General features: G+C 47.8%; 1 protein-coding gene and 1 pseudogene across 1 annotated transcript; both read left to right on the top strand.

Annotated features, from left to right (window-relative positions):
• Window positions 1-3,449: 3,449 nt before the first annotated feature.
• LOC143407092 (mitochondrial import inner membrane translocase subunit Tim8 A pseudogene) lies at window positions 3,450-3,820 on the top strand (annotated as a pseudogene).
• A 6,978-nt stretch (window positions 3,821-10,798) lies between these two features.
• On the top strand, window positions 10,799-13,656 carry Alpi (alkaline phosphatase, intestinal). The gene is made up of 12 exons (XM_076865971.2): window positions 10,799-10,868; window positions 10,950-11,066; window positions 11,180-11,295; window positions 11,436-11,610; window positions 11,688-11,860; window positions 12,100-12,234; window positions 12,321-12,393; window positions 12,507-12,641; window positions 12,726-12,917; window positions 13,107-13,223; window positions 13,307-13,491; window positions 13,558-13,656. Exons 1-12 carry the CDS (start codon window positions 10,799-10,801, stop codon window positions 13,654-13,656), a joined length of 1,587 nt encoding a protein of 528 aa, XP_076722086.2.
• The last annotated feature ends 4,056 nt before the right edge of the window (window positions 13,657-17,712 follow it).

Below are 17,712 nucleotides of genomic sequence, written 5' to 3'. Positions count from 1 at the left end.
CTCCAGGAGAAATCCAGACATCATTGCTCAAAACAAGTAAATGAAGTAAATTTCAATGGGATAAAGGTTGGTAAATGTTCTCTTCATAGTTTAAAAAATCTTTGTCGGTATCTTGAACTCTTAAGGTCATGTTGTACCAAACTAAGGAATATTCCTTAGGTATCCTAAATAAGTTAAAATACTGAAACATCAAATATAAAGTTTAAGTTAAACTTTTTTTGCTTTGGTATTTTATTTTTACATGACATAAAAACAGGTGTTTGGGTCTTTAAACGTTCTCTACCTTCACATTTTAAAATTGTGTTATGAGAAAGCACAGATTTCTGATAATTATGAAATGGTGCTAGTCCATAGAATGCTGGTTCAAAGTGCTGGGGACTTGTGACCAGAACTAAAAATACCAAAGGAAACAACTCTGTGTGTGAGGAGAGTGAGATGTTCTGTAAAGGAAGTCATGGAACTTTGGACTGGGTAAGAATTTTCCAAAACTCTAAATGAGGAAGCTAATGGGTTCATGAAACCACTAACCAAAGTCAGGCAGATTAAGTGTTAGTTAATGTGAGACTGAACAAATTGATAAAAAATAAAAGTTACGGTTTCTATGAGCATTTTTTTCTATCTGAACATATTGATACACATTCCTAGAGATAAAATCTGAGGGGACTTTTTTTTTTTTTTTTTTTGGTACTGGGGACTGAACTCAGGGGTTCTTAAATACTGAGTCACACCCCAGACCTTTTATGTTTCATTAAAAAAAATTTTTTTTTTGGTTGTAGATGCATACAATACCTTCATTTCATTTATTTATTTTTATGTGGTGCTAAGGATCAAACCCAGCGCCTCGCACGTGCCAGGCAAAGACTCTACCACTGAGCCACTACCCCAGCCCCTTAGGTTTCATGTTGAGACAAGGTCTCACTAAGATATTTAGGGCCTTGCTAAATTGCTGAGACTGGCTTTGAACTTGTGATCCTCCTGCCTCAGCCTCCCAAGTTACTGATACGATAGGCGTGCACCACTGTCCCCAACCTAAGGGGAGTTTTGACCTGGAGGAAATAGAGGTTGCTTCCCTCCTTCCTTTAAATCCCTTGGGAGGGACACAATTCAAATTGGACCTGAATTTTATCCAGTCCTAACTGACACCAGTGCCTCCCTTCTGCCTCAGAACCTCTTGTGAACCTTCCCAGGCCTTCCTGTTCCTGGTCACAGCATTGGAAACATGGTATCTGAACTCTCTCACCACACTCAGGCCTTTCCTGAGAAGACACCTCTGAAAGTATCAGCATCCCTTAGCCCTAGAAATGACCCCCATCTTTTTATCCTTGCTCTCTCATTCTGTCTCTCAAGAGCTCCAAGTCCAGCTCTTACTGCACCCCACTCTAGGAAAAGAATGCCATGGTCCAAATGTCACGGCCCCAGGCATCCCATGGGAATCCCACCAACTGCTGGATGGATCTGTCCCCAGTTCCCTCGGAGCAATTTCTCTTTGGTTTCCCAGTGTCTAGGAAATATCCACCCAGCCCTGGCCCCAGTGGACTCTCTACTGGCTCCAGAGACATTGGTTCATCTCTGACCTGCCTGAGACCCTGGATTTTCAGATGCTTCCTGGTTGTCAGATGTGGCCTAAAAGCCAAGCCATCATCCGAAGTCACAGAGACCAAGTCCACCTGCAGACAGGGATCGTGACTTCCTGGGACAGATCCGTCCCAGTGACATGGGATTGCCAATCCTTAATCATCAATGCTTTCCTGGGGAAATTAAAGGAAATGTCAAGGAAGAAAATTAAAATAGAGTAACATAGGTTCAGGGCACCTATAATAAAGCCAGGAGGCACGTGGGCCCCTCCCACTGAACTACACCAATCCAATTTCCTGAAACACTCTCTGTTAACCTCTGCTGAACCTCTGTACTAGGGACCCCTTCCCCCAAACTACTCAGAGGCTGGCTGCACCCAATTCCTTTCTCATAACAGTTTAACGTTCACCATCACCCCTCAGAATTCCTAACAAATATGCCAACTACCAAATCCCTCGTGGTTTCAGGTTTTAAATACGGCCACCATTTTCCTTAAGCCTGGGAATACATCAGGGTTGTTTGATTTTGTGTCTCCTGGGTTGCAATCCTAATTCGTTCCAAATAAATGTGGTTTCTGACCAGGCGGTTCGAGATCCTTCTGTTGGAAGCTTGGTCTTCTGTGTGTCGATGTTACGAGATGGTAGAATGTTTAAGAGGTGAGGCTTAGTGGGAGGTCATTGAACCACTGGGGCACTGGGGACACTGCCCACAGAGAAAGGTGTGCAGTTTTTGTGGGAATCTGGTTCATTCTCATGGGAGGGTTGTCACAAAAGTTTCGTCTGACCCTTGAGTCATTCTCTGGCTTCCTGCTTTGCCATGTGCTTCTGCCATTTTGATTCCATCATGGGGCCCTCACAGAGACCGGCAAAGGCCAGTATACTTGGACCTCCAGCTGTTACCTAAAGCTCTGCTCATTTGTTTGTTTTGGACACACAGTCTTGATATGTTGTCAAGAGGGGCTTGAACTCCCGGGCTCACGCAATCTTGCTACCCAGGCACTGAGTAGCTGGGACTACACATATATATGTATCATGCCCAGTGCCTCATTTCTTTATAAAGGACCCACCTCAAGCTTTTCACTATAGCAGCAGAAATCAGACTAATACAAATGCTTATATAAAGTATCATCTCAGAAGAATGGAAACTAACTAGTATGGCTTAAGTGTGTCCCCCAAATGTTCCTGTACTGAAAGCTTGGGTTTCCATGGCAATGGTAAGACATGGTGGGAACTTTTAAGAGGTAGGACCTATGCACGAGGCCCTGGGTTTAATCCCCAAAAGTCTGGGCCTAGTGAGAGGTTGTTAGGTCATAGAAGCCATTGCCCTTGGGAGGGATTAAGGTAATGTCACAGCCCCAGGCATCCCATGGAAATCCCATCCTTGGGACCCCGAGTTACCTCTGGAAAGTGTTGTTATAAAAAGAGCCCCTCCTGAACCCTGGCTTCTGTTGTGATGATGCAATCTGTCCCTCTCTAACGTTCTTCTGCTGTTGTGATGCCATTGGCCATAAGGTCCTCATTAGAGGCAAGACAATGTCAGAACTATGAGATAAATAAGGCTCTTTTCTTTATAAATTATTCAGCCTCAGGTATTGTATTACAGTAGCAGCAACAACAAAAACACAGTAATACACTAACCCATGTGCCTTTCAGTACATGTCACCTAGGTCAATCTTTGGTAAATGAGCTAGACTAGTTTTAAATTTGTTTATGGGGCACGTACTGTAATTGCAGCAATTCCGGAGGCTGAGGCAGGAAGATGGCAAGTTAGAGGCTAGCCTGGGCTACTTAGTGAGACCCTATATCAAAATAAAACCTCTGGGAAGGTCGGTGAGTTGGTGTGGAGTCCGTCTCCGCACACGTGGTCGCGCTGGGATGGAGTCTTCCTCGTCCTCCTCCGCGGCGGGTTTGGGCGCAGTGGACCCACAGTTGCAGCATTTCATCGAGGTGGAAACTCAGCAGCAGCGCTTTCAGCAGCTGGTGCACCAGATGACTGAACTTTGTTGGGAGAAGTGCATGGACAAGCCTGGGCCAAAGTTGGACAGTCGGGCTGAGGCCTGTTTTGTGAACTGGGCTGAGCGATTCATTGATACAAGCCCAATTCATCTTGAATCGACTGGAACAGACCCAGAAATCCAAGCCAGTCTTCTCAGAAAGCCTTTCTGACTGATCTCAGCATTACCTTTTTGGAAAAAGAAGGTAGTTCAAGAAAAGGAACAGCTGTTGAAGGGATGGTTGAAGAAATGGCTATGGGGAAACAACTGGCTCCCACATTTTGTCCCACTTGGACATCTTGTCATCTGATAATGAACAAAGACCAATTTTCTGGTGTGGGGTTTGAGGGTCATCTATGTACTTGGTTATGTTTTTTAATGCTAATCTTGTGAAAATAATTGACAGATGGAAAATTATTATATGCACATTACTGTATGCGGGACTGTGCTTTTCTCAAGGTCCCCTTAACTGCTTCCTATGATTTTGATAGTGGAACTGCTTTCTATAATTTGATGGTGGGACCACACAGGTAAAATCTCTTTTTTGTGTGACTTCATTTCACATTTTGGGGGACACATTTCATAAAGGCAGTAGTGGGAGAATAATAATTTGGCACTTAACTCTGGGTCGTCTTATCTAATATTTGACTATCAGTGCTGGGAAAAAACCCTATGGAGTGTTTATTACTCTTCAGCTTTCTAGGTTGTCTCCCTTCCCTATGATTATTTAAATATATCTAAAGTATGGTCTCAAGGTAGACCAGGCAATCTAAGGATCTAAAGACCTTTAATTATAAAGGAATCTAACCAATGAACATAATTCTCATTACTAGATAGCATAGAAAGAGGTTAAGTTACCCTGTATATCAGGGTAAAAAAATTGCCTAAAGAATTATAAAGATTTAGGCTAGTCAAAAACTAACAGCAGTTTCAGGTAGAGGTGCATGCCTGATGTTAATCATTATAGGTTCAATTGACTGCATTCTTTTGATCACTGAAATAAAAGCTTCTACTCTGTGAAAAAAAAATAAATAAATAAATAAAATAAATAAAACCTCTGGGAGTGTAGTAAGTGCTCGAGCACCCTGGGTTCCGTTCCCAGTATCACACACACAAAAAAATTGTTGATTGAAAATGGGAAAGTCTTTGGAATTGTCAGCATTAGTGATAGTATAGGAATACATTCTTTCCTGTCTGGATTTGTAGGTCCAGACACGCTATGCCTAGATGTTCAAGGCCATAAAAGTATAAATCCAGCCTAAGAATAGAACGCACAGTGGAAACACATCTCGACAGGTGCCAGTCATGGAGGGGCGGGAAGGACCACATTTAACTTTTAGATTCTTTGCTTCTGTGTCTGTTTAGATACTTGCTCAATTTGTCAACAACTAAACCCGACATAAGGTGATAGTAGAAGAGAAGAGATGGCTGACAGCTGAGTCCTTTGAGACACCGGTCTTTAGGCAGATGAGGGGACACAGAAGTCTTTCATTTTCCAAGTGACTTTCCACTCAAAATCATCCACACACCAAGAGTCTGCGTACCAGCCTGTGTGTCTTGAGGGTTCCCAAACCCTTCCCAAGGCTAGCTCTGTTCAGTGAGTGGTTCAGACACAATGGTGGGGACAAGTAACCCAGGTGACTAAACGGCAGGAAACTTCTAAATGAACTTGACAGAGTTTGAAAAATTTTGCCAGTGATTTGAAATCTTAAGGTTATGTTAGTAAAGCTAAGAACTAGGTATTCATGGAAAGTCTGAGTCAACACTAAATAAAAATTTAGCAGGGCAAGGTGACCCATGCCTGCAATCCCAGCTACTTTGGGGGCTGAGGCAAGAGGATCCCAAGTTCAAGAGCAACCTGGGACCAACCTGGGCAACTTTAGGTGAGACCCTGTCTCAAAATTAAAGAAACAAAAAAGCCTGGGGCAGTATCTCTGTGGCAGGGTGCCCTTGTGTTCAATGCTCAATACCACAGGAAAAAACTTTAAAAAGAACAAACTGAAACACTCTGAAACATTAATTGCTGAACATGTTTTGAGTATATGCATTTGTCATCTTGTTTTTAGACAGAGAAGTAAGTAAGCATACGTGGATTTGTTAACATGAAAAATTATGCAACGGTGTCCGCCCACAAAACACTAATATGACGCCCTTCAAAGCTGCCTACCTGGTAGGGTTTTACTAGAAATGAAGGGTACTAAATGTAAAAAATTCTAGTTAAAGTGGGTTGGTTGTTTTTTTTGTTTTTGTTTTTTTTTTTAGGAAAAGATTGATTTTTGCCTTAAATTAGAATAAATGACGGGTTGTTCCAACATGGAAAACAGTGAAGCCCAGGACAGCTGCTGAGGTGGGAGTCTGTGCAAGGTCATCAGTGAGAGGAATTCTGTGTGATCTAGGGGGCTAACATTGGAAGGGGATTATTTATAAGTTTTTCTACATAAGCATTAATATCAGGTACAGTGATGGAAAACTAGAATTTGGTATAATGTATTAAAATAACAAGGTTTTCCTGGAGTATTGATCTGTTCTTAATAGGAAATTATGAGAGCAGTTTATTTTATCTGGTACTTTTCAGAAAACTGGCTTAGGAAGCAAAGATTCTGTGCTTTACCAAGATCATTTCTTTGTGGTCTTTATTAGGGTTTTGGTCACTTGGGAAACTGAGTCCTTTCTGTGAAAGGGCCGGGGTTTTTCTACAATGTATCACTTTCTGTGCTTGCCTTCTGGAGTGTTTGATGTCAGTTTGTTTGAATGACCATCGTTCACGGTGATTTTATTTCGATCAAGTATTTTAGCCTTTCATAAATTTTGACAAGCCTCCAAATCAAATTTTAGATTGCGTCTTTTTGACACAGAACTAATTTGGGGATTTTCCATTTGGGCCCCCAGAAAGCTTTGAAGGGTGTGTCTTACTCTGTGGAAGAGAGAAGAACTAATCAGACTCCCCCGCCCCACCCATGTCCTGCACAGGGGGGGGGGGGGGGTTTGGACCCAGGGCCTTGGGCACACTGGACAAGGGCACTACTACCACTAAGTTGCATCCCTAGCCCACTCTCAACTCCCGCCCCCTTTTTTAAAAATTTATTTTGAGACAGGGTTTCACAGGTGCCCAGGCTGGTCTCCAGCTCGCAATCCTGCTGCCTGGGTTGTGTGTGTGCCACCATGCCTGGCCTAATGAGGCTTCCTTGACCTACTGAACGACACAGAGGAAATCGCCAAGTCCTCCTTGAGCTGCGTTTGCCTGAGTGTGTTACTAATGTGTCTCTGGAATTGTACAGATTCACAGAAAGCAAACAGTCCTAATGCCATCAATCATAGGTTTAGTCATTAGCTAAGGAAATTGATTGGCTCAAAAACCTGCTAACCTAACATCAAGCAGAACAAGAGTGAACTAAATACAAGGAAATGCTTTGGCAGGTTTTCCTGAACTGAAATTCTTAGGGTGCGTACTTTGATGATCTCCACAAGACTGATCAAGACAACCCCCTAGGGGATCTGCTTAATAAAACGTGGGAGGTACCCAAACTGCAGGGGAAAGTCTTGGTATGTAGGAAGACGTAAATCCACTGAGGGGCCATTGGAACATCCCAGGGCTTCCTTCAAGGCCACCCTCAGTGGGGTGCTTGCGTGCGCTCGCTGCATGCTTTCTGGTTGGATGGGACCTTTCCCACACAGGAAAGCCAGGCTGGGACGGTCACCACGTGTTAGAAGATGTATTTCCTTTATGTGGTTCTTGGGGAAACCTCGGGACAGAGGACCTCCTTCATTGGGTAGGTTATAAAGGTGCTAGATAAGGTGTTGTAAACATAAGGCACTGCCACTGTCCTGATCACCTTCAGTCTTCTGGAAAGGTTGAAAAGGATGAATAGCATTTTAAGCCCGAAACCGGTAAAATGGTACATGCTTCCCAAGGAATAGGGCTCAGCAACACAGAGGGTGAACTACCAGTCCAAGCTTGAATGAATCCCAGGGCATTATTCTGAGTGGAAAAAATGTTGTCTCAAAAGACTACACGCAGGGCTGGGGATGTGGCTCAAGCGGTAGCGCGCTCGCCTGGCATGCGTGCGGCCCGGGTTCGATCCTCAGCACCACATACAAACAAAGATGTTGTGTCCACGGAGAACTAAAAGATAAATATTAAAAAAAAAAAAAAAAAGACCACACACTGATTCCATCGATATGACTTAGAGATGACAAAGGGTTAGAAGAGCAGGTTCCATACTGGCTGGCAGGGATTAGGGGCTGAGCAGGAGGTGGAGTGTTTACACAGGGGTCCTGTGGGGCCGGAGCTGGGCAGACCTGAGCCTCCGCTGCCATCGCGAACCTACTCCATGATATAATGGAGGAGAAGCTGAGACCCACGTGTAAATGAGTACATTTAAAAACAGGGAGACCTGTAGGTGGTACCATTGGGGGACAGTGTACCGGGCTTCTCTCGGCCTTGTTTCTCCTCCTCTTCCTCCTCCTCCTCCTCCTCCTTCTTTTTTTTTCTTTTTGCAGTACTGGAAATCGAACCCAGGGTGCTCGACCACTGAGTTATATCCCCAGAATTTTTTATTTTTCACTTTGAGATAGGGTCTCAATAAGTTACCCAGGCTGGCCTCAAACTTGGAATTCTCCTGCCTCAGCCTCCAAGTAGCTGGAATTACAGGCTTACGCCTCTATGGGAATCTCTGGTTATGTGAGAACTCCAGTTTAAGAGCAGGATGATAAGTCATTGCAAAAGTTTTCTGGCTGAAGACTGACTTTGGAGTTCTGAACCTTTAACCTACAGCCTGGTTTAAAAAAATTTTTTAAATGATTAATTGATTAAGGGCCTGTCCAGTAGCTAGTCACCCCTGACCTTTAGCCAAGAATTTCCTTTCCAACACAAAGAAATGTTTAAGGAGATGAAAATTCTAATTACCCTGATTTCCTCATTCTATTGTATCAGGTATCAAATTATCCTATTGCACCTCGTAAATAGGTATAATTATTATATGGCAATAAAAAAGCCTCGTTGATAAACTTGAAAAAAAAATTTCCTAACACAGCATGACAGCACAAGACAGAAAGGGAGCAGGGGGCAGTAAGGGAGGCAGGGAAGGCTCCTGGGTGTGTGTGTGTGTGCACACGGTGCTAGAGATGGGACCCGGGGCCTTGTGTGTGCTAGGCAAACACCACTGAGCCACATCCCCAGCCTTTTTAAGACTTTTTATTTTGAGATAGGGTCTTGCCAGGTAGCCCAGGCCAGCCTTGAACTTGTGAGCCTCCTGCCTCAGCCTCCTGAGTAGTTGGGATTACAGACTGGTGCCGCTGCCCTTGGCTTCCAGATGTCTATTTTTAAGTGTGTGGTACTAAGGACATTCACACTTTGTACTTCGGATCTCCGGAATTTTTCATCCTGCTGAATGAGACACTGTATCCATTATCAATACCCCATGTCCCCTTCTTCTAGTGCCTGGTGACCTATCATTCTTTTTTTTCTCTTTAGGAATCAGACTACTCTTGCTACCTCAAATAGGCAGAATCATACAGTGTCTGTCCTTTTGTGACTGGCTGATTTCATTTAGCATAAAGACCACAAGCTTTCCTACATTGTAGCCTGTATTAGGATTTCCTATCTTTTTAAGGCTAAATAATATTCCATTATATGTATGGACCACATTTTGTCTATCCATTCTTCCACTGATGGGCACTTGGAGTATTGGTCCATTTTCCACTGCAACAACAAAATACCTGAATTAGATAATGTGTAGAGAAAAGAGGTTTGTTCCACTCAAAATTTTGAAAGTTCTGTACCCTGGCTCTGGTAAGGGCCCCTTGACTGATGGTAGATGGCATCATGGTGGGAGTATATGGAAGAGGGAGAGATTATAAGTCAAGACAGGAAGCCAGAAAGGAAGGAGGGGCTATTCTTTCTACTCTTACAGCCCACCCTGGTACAAACTAACTGGAGTCCCAGGAGAACTACATTAATCCTTTCTAAGGACAGGGCCCAAAATGACCTGGTCACCTCCCCCACAGGAGAACTACATTAATCCTTTCTAAGGACAGGGCCCCAAATGACCTGGTCACCTCCCCCTACCTGCACCTCTTAAAGGTCCACCACCTCCCAACATCATCACCACACTGGGGGACACACCTGAACCACGCCAGTCCCCGGCCCCTGGCAGCCCTCGCATCCTGGCTACATGAGCATTGCCGCTCTGAACCCGGTACAGAGAGCTCAGCCCCTGCTTCTGGCTCCTTCGAATGTGCACCAGTGGGGGTGGGGGTGGGGGTGAACTGAACTGAGAAATACTCCTGAACCCAGCCTGGGGCTGCAGAAACCTCCTAGGTCTTTATCAGAGGCTACACCGTGGGAGCGCCCAGGGCCTGTGGAGAACAGGCTCACACCTGGGGTCCTTCTACACATTCAAGGGAACAGGGGTCAACCTCCTGGGCAACTGCCTGCTCGCCATTCTGAAAGACCCGGCCCACCCGCTGGCTGGCCAGGGGTGAATTCCACACCCTGGCAGTCCTGCCCAGCCCACCTGTACAATCTGGAGCTTCGACTAGAAGCCCAAATTCACGTGGTCCTTCCCAGCACTGTCCTTTCCCACAGCAAGGTCACCATGGGACCTATTGCTGGGCCCACCCACATGTCAAGGCTATGATGAGAGGCCAAGTGGGTGGCAGGGCAGCTGAGCTACCCTATGTCCCTCTTTCCCCTGTCTATGGGGCTGGTGGCATCAGGAAGCCAAACCCAGGTCTCTGGCCCAAGTTGTGTGCTTCTAACCCCAGCTCCGATCAGCACCCAGCTCCCGCCAGAGCCTGCTGGGTCAAGCTCTGTTCTAGAGCCTGACCCAGCAGGCTCCTAGGAAATACTGGAAAAAATAAGGTGAAGGAAGGACTATGGTCCTCCACAAGAGAGGGGGGTGACCTCAGCAGGACACTGTGAAAGCTCTGCACCCAGAGGGCGTCTGCCCCACTCGCCTGTCTCCCCTGCTGGGTCCATCACAGGAGCCACCTCTGTCTGGATGCTTATGCCAGGCAGGCTCAGCCACACTCTCCACCACCCACCAGCCAGCAAGCCTTCAGTTCACAGGGCAGGGCAGGGCAGGGCCAGGATGGCTAGCTGGAGCAAGGGGAGGGACATGGAACCTTTACAGCCAGGAACAAAGTCTTCCCCTATTTAAGCCCAAGCATCCTGCACTGCAGCTGGTACCCTGGTGTCCCAGCCTGGCCACCGACCACCAGCCTGCAGACATGCAGGGAGCCCAGGTGCTGCTGCTGCTGCTGGGCCTGAGGCTGCAGCTGGCCCATGGTGTCATCCCAGGTACGAGGTTCCCCCAGCCCCTCTCCCTGCCCCACAGGCCAGCCCCCAGGCTGACCTAGCCTGCACTCTCCCCTTGGCCAGTGGAGGAGGAGAATCCAGCCTTCTGGAACCAGAAAGCCGCCGAGGCCCTGGATGCCGCCAAGAAGCTGAAGCCCATTCAGACCTCAGCCAAGAACCTCATCATCTTCCTGGGGGACGGTGAGTGCGCCATGCTGGTCCACCCCGTGGTGCTCACGGACCTTAAACCCAGGGCCACTGCTGGGTCCAGACCAGCCCTGGGGCTCAGGCCTGACGGGGATCTGCTCCTTCAGGGATGGGCGTGCCCACGGTGACAGCCACCAGGATCCTAAAGGGACAGATGCAAGGCAAGCTGGGGCCCGAGACACCCCTGGCCATGGACCACTTCCCATATATGGCTCTGTCCAAGGTGAGGCCTCCTGAGCAGGGGGCTGGGGGCTGTGGCAGGGGAAGGACCCAGGAGAGATGGGGCTGTCCTCCCTGTCCTAGGCCTGGGTGAAGGACTAAACGTCTGCCCCAGAGCAGAGCTGAGGGTATCTCTGTCCCCAGACATACAGTGTGGACAGACAGGTGCCAGACAGCGCCAGCACAGCCACGGCCTACCTGTGTGGGGTCAAGGCCAACTACAAGACCATTGGCTTGAGTGCGGCTGCCCGCTTTGACCAGTGCAACACAACACGAGGCAACGAGGTCATCTCTGTGATGTACCGGGCCAAGAAAGCAGGTGGGCTTGGGCCTGGGCTTGGGGTCAGGGCAGGCCTGGAGCTCTGGATGGCCCACCCTGACCCCTGCTACCTCCAGGGAAGTCCGTGGGAGTGGTGACCACCACCAGGGTGCAGCATGCCTCGCCAGCTGGCACATATGTACACACGGTGAACCGCAACTGGTACTCAGATGCAGACATGCCAGCCTCGGCGCTGCAGGAGGGCTGCCAGGACATCGCCACGCAGCTCGTCTCCAACATGGACATTAATGTGCGGCACAAAGGGCAATGCGGGGCGGGGGGGGGGGGCTGGCTGGAGGAGTGGGTTTTGAAAGGCCACAGCCCCAAGCAACCAATAGCCTGAGTTCTGGGGCCTGTTAGGGTCTCTGGGAAGGTGGGCAAACAAGCGGGGGCAGTACTGACCTGGTGGGGTAGCGGGGGCTGTCTGTAAGCTAGAAAGAAGGGGTTCTTTTTGCCCCAAGTTCAACTGTCCTTATGTTCTGGCAACAGGTGATCTTGGGTGGGGGCCGCAAATACATGTTTCCTAAGGGAACCCCAGACCCTGAGTATCCAGGTGATGTCAACCAGACTGGAGTTAGGCTGGATGGCCGGGACCTCGTGCAGGAGTGGCTGCAAAAGCACCAGGTGACGGGACTCACAGAGGCACAGTCATGGCAGGGACCAGGGTGGGGCTGCAGGTCTCAGACTAAAAACTGGCTCTGTCCCTCCAGGGGGCCCAATATGTGTGGAACCGCCAGCAGCTCGTTGAGGCATCCCAGGACCCATCCGTGACATATCTCATGGGTAATGACCCCACTCCTGACCTCAGTGGCCTCAGAAAGCTGCTATTGGAGCCAGTGTGCTTGTGGCCATGACCCCCTCCCAAGTCAGTAATCACTGGGTCCCTTGTCCCTTAGGCCTCTTTGAGCCTGTAGACACAAAATTTGAGATCTACCGAAACCCGGTTCTGGACCCCTCCCTGATGGAGATGACGGAGGCAGCCATTCGAGTGCTGAGCAGGAACCCCCTCGGCTTCTACCTCTTTGTGGAGGGTAAGTCTGGGAGCCAGAAGAGCGGAGGCGGAGGGGGACCTGGACAGGAGCAAGCTTCACGTGCCTCCTATTGGCTCCCCGCAGGGGGCCGCATTGACCGTGGTCATCACGAGGGCACAGCTTATGTGGCTCTGACGGAGGCGGTCATGTTCGACTCTGCCATCGACAAGGCCGGCCAGCTCACCAGCGACCAGGACACGCTGACCCTCGTCACCGCCGACCACTCCCACGTCTTCTCCTTTGGCGGCTACACGCTGCGGGGCAGCTCCATCTTCGGTAGGCGGGACCGCGACAGGGGCTGCTGAGGCGGGGGTCGCATCTCATCTGTCAACCGGGCGCACTGAGGGCGCCTGCCTCGCAGGGTTCTTGGGAGGAGTAAGCTGGTGACCAGGCGAAAGGCGCCTGTGCGACACACTGGGGTCCCCGGGGGAGGGCGGTGAGCTCAGGTGCCACCTGTCCCCGCAGGGCTGGCCCCGCTCAAGGCCCAGGACGGCAAGTCTTACACGTCCATCCTGTATGGCAATGGCCCTGGCTACGTGCTGAACTCTGGCAACCGACCCGACGTCACGGAGGTTGAGAGCGGTGAGTGCGGCCATTGAAAGGTCGTCTTCTTGGGGACAGGGGTGGAGGGGGACTCTCCCGCCCTGAACTCCTCTTCCCGCCAGGCGCCCCCACCTACAAGCAGCAGGCGGCTGTGCCCGTGTCGTCGGAGACGCACGGAGGCGAGGACGTGGCGGTGTTGGCGCGCGGCCCGCAGGCGCACCTGGTGCATGGGGTGCAGGAGCAGAACTACATCGCGCACGTCATGGCCTTCGCCGCCTGCCTGGAGCCCTATGAGGCCTGCGACCTGGCCTCCCCGACCCTCCAGAGCATCACTGTGGGTCCAGGCTCTCAGCTGACGTCCCCAACCCGCCAGAGCATCCCTGCGGGTTCCAGCTCTGTCGCTGCCCCACTGTCGCTGACGCTGCTGCTTGGGACGCTGCTATTGCTGCTGGGGGCAGTCGCCCAGCCCTGACCACGCAGCCCCACGGGGATCACCCCAGGATCCCCGCAGTTGGTTCTCATTCCCCGGCCCAGTGCTCCCTAGGCCCGACTGCCTCCTTCCCCACGGGTCTCCACCCCAGGGTCCCCATCACTGGTCCCGGAGGCCCCACGTCTAGGGCCTCAACCTTAGCCCTCACCCTGGGCTGCCACCTCCAGAGTACCCACTCGGACTTCTACCAAGGTATAGCCATCTCTGCGAGATGAACCAGCCTCAGACCTGGAAGAGCTTCCATTTTTCACTTTGTGGACACTGGATGGATGTGCCGCAGAGGTGCCCTTGTGACTGAGCCTGTGACACTCACGCTTTCTTGGGGCTGCTCTCTGATTCCCTTTTAGAACCTCAGCTGCCCACACCTTTGAAAAAAAACGGGCTCACAGAAGGACTCTCCACCACACCTACTAGCCTTGGGGATGACCAAGATGACAGCACTCCAGAGTGGTCCCCCACAGAGCCACATCCAGAAACCCCTGGGGTACCCTAGGACTCAGGAATGTGAGGAACCCCAGAGAGGCTGGCTTTCCTCCACCTTCCCACTGACCCTGCCACTGATTCTGCAGGCCAAGGAGGCTGCTAGAGCTAATCCCCAATGGGCTGTGACACAGTGCTCAGCTGTCCCTCTCTGCCCCTCTCTTCACCCCAGAGGCCCAGTGGTGCCATTACACATACTAAAGAGGTGCCCCAAGATACTCAGCAACTCCATGCTTGCCTCCCAATGCCCATTCCAGGCCGGGAAATTCAAGAACCCTCCCCCAGACATATAACTGGCAGGGATGGAGGGGCAGCCCAGAGCAACCCTGGGCCCCTCCCGGGACCATCTCAGGCTGCTCACAGATTTCTGAACAAAGAAGACTCCCTGCCCTTCTGGGGTTCCTATTCTCTTGAGAGAGACAAACCAATAATAAAATAAGCTGTTGTACAATATGATGTTGAAAAACCTTGAGCGTATAGGGCCCAGAGTGCTTGCAGACAGCTGCGTGATCAAGATTAGGAGGCCAGGGAGAGGCTGCCTGAGGAGCAGGCAGTGAGCAAGAGTCCAGAGACAAAGTGAGGGCCTGAGCAGTACAGAACAGCAGTGGGGGTTGGGGGCAAGGAAGTAGCCTGAGGGGTAGAAGGCTGGGAGGGATGGGGAAGGAGCTTGAACTCTAGACCTGTAAGACCTGGCTTAGAACATAGTACTCTAGCTGCTTCCAGAGAAGGTCTAGTCTTTTTTTCTCTTTCCTTTTTTAGTGGGGTGGAGCAGAGGTGGAAACTGGGCAAGCAGAGGGGAGGTATGAGGTATGGACTTCTAATATTTTTGAACTGCATCCCCCAAAACATTCTAGAGTACACAACCAAATAGTCAGGTCTTACCTACCCTAGTAAGAACATTCGAAAAAATTATATGAAGATGAAATCAACCATGTGTTTCAATAAATTTTGCAATATTATAAATCTATTAGTACATTTACAAAAACTCCAAAAAGCACTTTGCTCCCATTAGAAATATTAATATGATCGAATATGCCTCCTTATTTACTAAAATCTTGATTTAACACTGTGAAGCATCAATTTGATAGCTTGGCTCTCAGGGCCGTTTATTTCAATTCTGAATTTTAGTGGCTGTCACAAAAACTATGGGAGCTGAAAGGAAGAAGGGCATCTTTAGCTGAATTTACAAAAATCATCATTTTTGTTTCTAAATTCCATCCACCAATTATGTGAAAGCTTTTGTTAAAATCCAGTTAGTATATTTTTGTCTTCCCTGATGTCAATTAGTTGGTCTTTCAACACAGTGGGAAGGTGTTACATATTCATGTTTTATAAATATTTTTAAACCCAAAGACCTTTTTCATTTGAAAACTACTTTTTTTTTTTTTTTTTTTTTGCAGTGCTAGAGATATACCAAAGGCCTCAGGTATGCTAGGCAAGCACTCTACCACTGAACTACATCCCCAGCCCATATTTTTGTTGTTGACAGACCATTTATTTATTTATTTATATGCTGTGCTGAGAATCAAACCCAGTACCTCACACATGTTAGGCAAGTGCGCGACTGCTGAGCCACAGCCCCAGCCCCCCAAACTGCAAGTTTTAAAAACAGTTTGCTCTGAAATTAGATGGTGGTGATAAGTTGCACAACATTGTGAATGTCCTAAAACCCACTAAATTGTGCACTTTACAAGGGTTAATTTTACATTATGTAGATTATACCTAAATTTTAAAAAACAGATTAGGTTGGATAGTTTCTGCTTCTAGGTTTCAAGGTGTGGGTATGAGTAGGTTTTACCAGTCAACTACATTCGGTGACCACAGAATCATGTGCCGAGGAAAACACTTTTCAAACCAGGTGCAGTGGTGCATGTCTGGCAAATTGGGAAGCTGAGGCAGGAGAATCAAAAGTTTGAGGCCAGCCTGGACAGCCTGACAAGATCCTGTCTCAAAATAAAAATTAAAAGGGGCTGGGTCCGTAGGAGAGTGGTAGAGCTCCCCTGGTTCAAGCCCAGCATTGCAAAACAAAACGATATTTTTAAAAATGTTCTTTCTTTAGCATAACAAGATAATTATCTTCTTACTTTTTCATTAAAAGGATATTCTTATCTAGATGGGGCCAGGGCAGCAAAAGTGCATTTATTTTTTTCAAGCTTTTTACTGAGTACCTAAAACTAAGTTCATATCACCTCAAAAAATACCAGCACACTCATCCTGAAGAAAGAGCCAGGTGTTGCGGTACACCTATAGTCCCAGGTTCCCAGGAGGCTGAGGCAAGAGGATCTGTTTGGCACAGGAGTTCCAAGAAAGAGGGAGGAAAGTTAGGCAAAAACACAGAACAACTCCTGTCAGTTCTTTTTTTTTTTTTTTTTTTTTTTTTAAATAGAGAAAGAGAGAGAGAGAGAATTTTTTAATATTTATTTTTCAGTTCTCGGCGGACACAACATCTTTGTATGTATGTGGTGCTGAGGATCGAACCCAGGTCACACGCATGCCAGGCGAGCGCGCTACCGCTTGAGCCACATCCCCAGCCCCATCCTGTCAGTACTTTTAAACGTTCATCTTTAGGAGCCATAAAGAAGATTCATCATTTGTTTTCTGGAACGTTCTCATGGTCACCCCATTCTCATTACCAAAGATTTTACTCTAATAGGACAATCTTGGTTTTATAAAATTCACCCCACTGATGGCCTCCAATAGCATTTGATGTACCTTTGAAGCTTCCATTTCCATCCTATCATTGTTTGTTTGTAGATGAGTAGGTGGGTAGGTTAGTAGATGGGTGGGTTAGTAGGTGGGTGGGTTTTGTAGGCAGTGCTACCTGTGGACCCTTATTGACATCCAGAATTCTTTAAAAAAAAAAAAAAATCTTTTCCAAATAGTTCTTCCACCAGTGGATCCACTTTTACTGTTTCCCCCACATGACACTGTTTTTATTAAACAAGGCATTTACTGTTGGCAATATATCTTCTCTGCTATGTCTTTCCTTTAGCTGCACTCACACACATACACACACACACACACACACACACAAAGTGGTTTGTGTATTTCATTATTGGAACAGAATCCAGCAAATACCTTAAGCTGAAGCGTGTTAGAAACATCTGTACTTCCCTCCAACTGTATAGACAACCTCCCACACTGGGTAATTTGTTCTAATACTCATTTCTTCCAATCTATGGTGATGTTTTCTCCACATCTTCCAAGAACATTTGCTGACAAGAAATGCCTTTTGGTTTGTCGACAGATCATTTACTGTTCATTGTTTCTGCCATTTTTACTGCAGCAGAAAGAAAAAGTGTTTGCCTAGTGGTAGGTGTTTTTTGTTTTATGCTATTATGCAAGAAACTTGAAAAGAGCTTTCCAAATATTTATCATTGCTTAGGGAAATATCAAAAAGCACTGGATTGAACAGCACATAACTTTAAACGTCGCCGGGAAAAGAATTGCGGGGGTTTGTATTCATGTTCTGAAAGCTGTTTTTAAATCCCTTGCAAACCATGAGTGTTCCATGTGGTTGTCGATGAATATCTCGGGGGACAAGGCACTAGGAAGGAT

This window comes from Callospermophilus lateralis, chromosome 9 (assembly GCF_048772815.1).
Source record: "Callospermophilus lateralis isolate mCalLat2 chromosome 9, mCalLat2.hap1, whole genome shotgun sequence".
In the NCBI taxonomy this organism is placed as follows: domain Eukaryota; kingdom Metazoa; phylum Chordata; class Mammalia; order Rodentia; family Sciuridae; genus Callospermophilus; species Callospermophilus lateralis.
The sequence above is the reverse complement of the archived record's forward strand: the minus strand, read 5'-3'. Positions and strand labels throughout refer to the sequence as shown.